Raw genomic sequence first — 5,106 nt, 5'->3', positions numbered from 1 at the left:
ATGGAGGTGTTTTACATCAACTCCTCTGTGATGTTCATCCAGAAAGGATCTAACATTACGAGCCAGGAGCAGACGGTGTTTGAGCAGTGCAAACACATTCCCACCATCATCCTCTTTTACCTGGGCCTCCAGTTTGTCAACATGTTCCTGGGGATCCCGGGCAACGTGATGGTGCTCTGGCTCCTTCTGCGGAACAAGAGGGATTCCTCTACCTCAGACATCTTCATCTTACACCTCGCCATCCTGGACACCCTCTTCTGCCTCATACCACCTCTGGAGCTGGTCAACATCGTGTACGTAACAACCAGCAGCACTTGGTACGTGCTGCGCTTCTTCTATGGCATCAAGGACTCCTCTCCACTCTTCCTCTCCTGCATCTGCGTGGACCGCTATATAGCCGTCGTACACCCCCTCACCTTCTCTGCACTAAGGGATCGCTGGCATCGTGCGGTCTGCGTCGCTGTTGTGTGGCTCATCACCCTGGCTTACGCTGCAGCAAAATGCATGGGCAACATCCTGAATTTTGCAAAGACTTTCACCGTGATGATTCTTGCCACCTTTGCCATCATGTTGTTCTGCAACCTCTCCATCCTCTCGGCTCTGAGGAAGTCTGCTCCTGCCCGGGACGAGATGCACCCGGTCAAGAAAAAAGCCTTCAGGACGGTCCTACTCATCCTGACCATTATTGTCTTCAACTACCTGCCTCCAGTGGCCCTCTTCCCTTTCCAGGAGTACTTCCCCCAAGATGTGTTCCTCTGTTATATTCACTACATCGCCTTTGGGTTCATGGACATTAGCAGCAGCATTCAGCCAATGCTGTATTTGTGTAAGGACATTTCCTGTTCTCGTAGCTGTTGTTGCAAGAGTTGTGCTGATCAGCAAACCAATACAGATGATGTCTCGCTTTGAATAATTGGCCTTTAAGACATATTGAATGAACATTTCTCTCCAAGCAGTCACGTAACACCGTAGTGCTGAACTCTTGAGTAATGTATCATTTAATGTGACACTGGTTCTTCTTTGAAATATCAGCTCTTCAATGAATCTTCTTCTGAAATGTGTGTAATCAACTTAATTAGAACAGATAATTAATAAAACCTTGTTTATTTCAAATCACTTGGGCAGTGTTCACCTTTTTCACTTTAGTTGCTTACCTGCTGTTGTGTATTGAATATTGTATAAACCCAGGGATAAGTGTTAATAAGCCACTCGTAATAGTAATGTGGGTTAGAGTTTGGCTGGCCAGGTAATATGTACATGAAAGTGTAGAAGAGTTGTTGCTGCGCATGGTTCAGTAAAGAAAGAGAAAACATAATGCATTGTGTCTTATCTTTATTCATGTTCGAGTGTAATTAATACACCCGTAAAACACAACACCTACCATGTTATGTAACTTTTAGTCGTAGTTGAGTAGTAGGCTCAGATATGTTTCTTTCCACTGTGTCTCTTTTCTCTCTGAGAAAAGAAACAAATACTGAAGTGTAGACTGGAGAACATTACCAAACTGATATACAGTATATAGTTTAGCACACAGATACGTCACTGATGCAGGATGTTACAGAATAAGTCTCCTGATTTTGGAAATCCTCATTAAGTGCACTTAGTAATGAAATTACACCTATGCTTGATGGTAACCTCGATATCTACATAGTCCTGATCACTGTCTACATCCCAACAAGAATTCTGTACTCCTCCACTTGTGGCAGCATCAAGGTCCCACTCAGAAAAGTTACAAAATCAAAAACCAATTGTTTCTCAGTCTTAGCTGTCTTACATGTAGTGGAAATAATACTTTCTACTGACCAGAACTGCTGAAAACCTCGAGAGGTCTCAGAACTTATTTCCCTTCAGTTCTTTTCTATACTTAACTCCATCCATTTTTCCTGTTTTTATGAGTTTTCCAGCCCCTGCCACAGAGGAATATGACCAAAGCATTATTCTGCCACCACCACACATCACTGTATGGTGTTAGCTGTGTAATGGGCTGTTTCAGGTTGGCGTCAAGCATAGCACTTAACCGTCCAACTTGTGTGAAAGACGGACAAATCAGCAGCATGTGCCTGGCTGCATCCTTCCTCATGAGCAGCACTGTCTGCAGCTTGTGCTTTTTTAAATAGCGAGACGGCGCCTACAGGCAGCAGCATCTCATTTACTCCTTTAGAGTTGCTTACCTGAACAAACATGAGAAGCGCGAGGTACGTCACACAACTGGACTGTTGATAATGGGCTCCTGGTGCCACTATACAGCACTTAAACATCCAGGCTGCCACACAAACTCAAAGAATGATGCCTGTGAATGCTACATAACTGATATGTTGTGTAATATTATCCATAGGGTTACGGTTAGACTTAAAGATGGAGAGAGAGAAAGAAGGAGAGAAGTACTTCCTTGTTCCACTTGCACTATAAGCAAACAGTTCTATACTGGGCAGCGTGATGTGGGGAATTACTGCACCTGACATCCATTCATGTTTAATTGCTAATATGATGATTAAATTCTTGCTTTTAATCATACTGGAGAGATGACATTGCATCTATTACATGTTAATATACAGTAGTACATGTAAATTGAAAAAAGATTAAACTGAATGATCTGCAGAATTTATGATGTAATGTGCTGCATGATCTTAATATTTGCATTACTCATTTGGTTCTAGCTGGGGGAAACTTTGCCTTGCTACAAACAATTTGCTAATGTCACGTTCTCCTGAACAATTCTGTGTCTTGTAGTGTGTAGTGGGCGTGACTCCGCCGATTAAGTAATCGTGTCGATTTGGTTGTTTGTTTTGGTTGCCATTGTTGGAGTAGTTTCGATTTTTATTGGGTATCTCAGCTGATAGGCATTAGCCCAGTTTAAATAGTGACTGGTGATCCGTAGCAGCAGCAATTGCGGCAGCCTCCTGGTGCGAAGACTCGGGGTGCAAAGACAAGGGAGTCTACCTGTGGGAGTCCCCTGAGGAAGGCCACCGGTACAGCTGTCCGCAAGGGATCATGCGTCCAACATGTCGACCATTAAAGTCCTCTACGGTAAGCGAGCCGTGCGACTTTGCCACCGCCGGAGACCTGGGCGCTCTCGCTGATACAGTAACCTGGTCTATCCTCACCTGTCAAACCCTCCATCTTGCTTTACTTTCTCCATGGGACTCTGGAACTGAGTCTGCTGTGAGAAAGGCCGACTTCATACCAGGCTACGCCTCCCATCTCTCACTGGACCTCCTTGCCCTAACTGAAACCTGGATCACCCCAGACAACTCAGCCACTCCTGCAGCACTCTCCAGTAACTACTCCTTTTCTCACACCTCTCGTTCCTCCGGCAGAGGTGGAGGCACAGGCCTGATCATCTCTCCCCGGTGGGAATATTCTATTCTTCCTCTTCACCTGCATGATCTGTCCTCCTTTGAACGGCATGCTGTCTCTAGCACTGTCCCAATAACTCTTGTTGTGGTTGTTCTTTAATCGCTCTACTGGCCCTCTCGGCTGCTTCTTGGATGACCTTGACACCTTGCTGAGCTCTCTGCCAGGTGACAACACTTCATTGAGTCTCCTGGGTGACTTCAACCTGCATGTCGATGACATTCATACAAGCAGCCTTCTGTTGCTCCTACAGTCCTTCGATCTCCCCCTGTCCCAATGCCGTGCTACTCACAAAGCAGGAAACTGTCTTGACCTTGTATTTTCCTGCAACTGTGGCTGTCCTGTCCTCTCTGTCACCCTGCTGCATGTCTCTGATCACTTCTTCGTTTCCTTTTAACCCTGCCTCACCACTAATTCCCCGCCACTTTCTGCACACGTTGTCACCTTCCGCCACAACTTAAAATCTTTCTCACCTTCCTGCTTTGCCTCTGCTACTCTGTCCGCTCTTTTCTGCTGCACAATTCTCGGATCTATCTACAGATGATGCCACTAACATTTTCCTCTCTGCCCTATCTTCCACCCTCGACTCTCTCTGTCCACTGTCTTCTAGACCAGCATGCCCCATTGCTACCCCATGGCTGTCTGATACATTATGTGCTAACAGGACCAAACTGGGGGCTGCAGAGAGAAGAAGGCAAAAATCCAAGACTTCCTGGGACCTGGATACCTGCCAGTCACTCTTAGCTACTCTTCACTCTGTCTCTTCAGCTAAAACCTCCTTCTACCACAACAAAATACAGTCTGCATCTAAAAAAACCACATGGACTCTTTGCCACCTTCTCATCCCTTTCGTGTCCTCCACTGCCTCCTCCTCCCTCTTCTCTCATTGCTGACGACTTTGCTTTGTTTTTCAGAGACAAAGTCAAAGCAATCACCAACAAGTTCTCAGCATCAACCTGCCCGGTTCGCACTGGACCTCGCTACGAATCTATCCTCTCCAAATTCAAGCTGCTCTCCGAATCGGAAATCTCTGACCTCCTGATATTGCGCAGAGCCACCACCTGCTCGCTTGATCTGATCCCATCGTTACTCCTACAGAACATTTCCCGGCAACTCTCCACCTTCATCACTAAAATAATCAAGTCCTCAATCTCCTCTTGTTGTTTCCCAGCTGCCTTCAAAACTGCTCTCATTTCACCTCTGTTAAAGAAACCCTCCCCAATTCGGTCCAAAATTACAGACCGGTCTCCCGCCTCTCCTTCCTGTCTAAAACTCTGTAACAGGCAGCCTATGATCAACTGTCTGATTTCCTCACCCGGAACCATCTCCTCGATGGATATCAGTCTAGTTTCAAATTTGGTCATTCCACTGAGGATGGCCTTTCTAGCGGTGTCTGATGCGCTCCAAGCTGCTAGAGCCGCCTTCCTCTCCTCGGTCCTCATCCTCATCGATCTGTCTGCGGCATTCGACACCATCAACCACCGGATTCTACTCTCCTCTCTCAGTCAGCTTGGGATCAAAGGAGCAGCACTAAGCTGGTTCGAGTCCTACCTATCTGACAGATCCTATCATGTGGTCTGGCGGAGCTCTTGTTCTTCTCCTCTGCCTCTCTCAACCGGTGTCCCGCAGGGCTCGGTACCAGGTCCTCTACTCTTCTCGATTTACACCTCCTCCCTCAGCCCGGTCATAGCCTCCAGTGGATTCAAATACCACTGCTATGCTGATGATACCTAGTGCTTCCTCTCCTTTTCA

The 5,106-nt window shown here is 46.5% G+C and overlaps 1 protein-coding gene across 1 annotated transcript; it reads left to right on the top strand.

Annotated features, from left to right (window-relative positions):
• Positions 1–909, top strand: LOC108927190 (uracil nucleotide/cysteinyl leukotriene receptor-like). The gene has a single exon (XM_018740302.2). It carries the CDS (start codon positions 1–3, stop codon positions 907–909), a length of 909 nt encoding a protein of 302 aa, XP_018595818.1.
• Positions 910–5,106: the final 4,197 nt, after the last annotated feature.

Source organism: Scleropages formosus, chromosome 6, assembly GCF_900964775.1.
Source record: "Scleropages formosus chromosome 6, fSclFor1.1, whole genome shotgun sequence".
Classification (NCBI taxonomy): domain Eukaryota; kingdom Metazoa; phylum Chordata; class Actinopteri; order Osteoglossiformes; family Osteoglossidae; genus Scleropages; species Scleropages formosus.
Note: the sequence above shows the minus strand (reverse complement) of the source record. Positions and strands in the feature narration are given on the sequence as shown.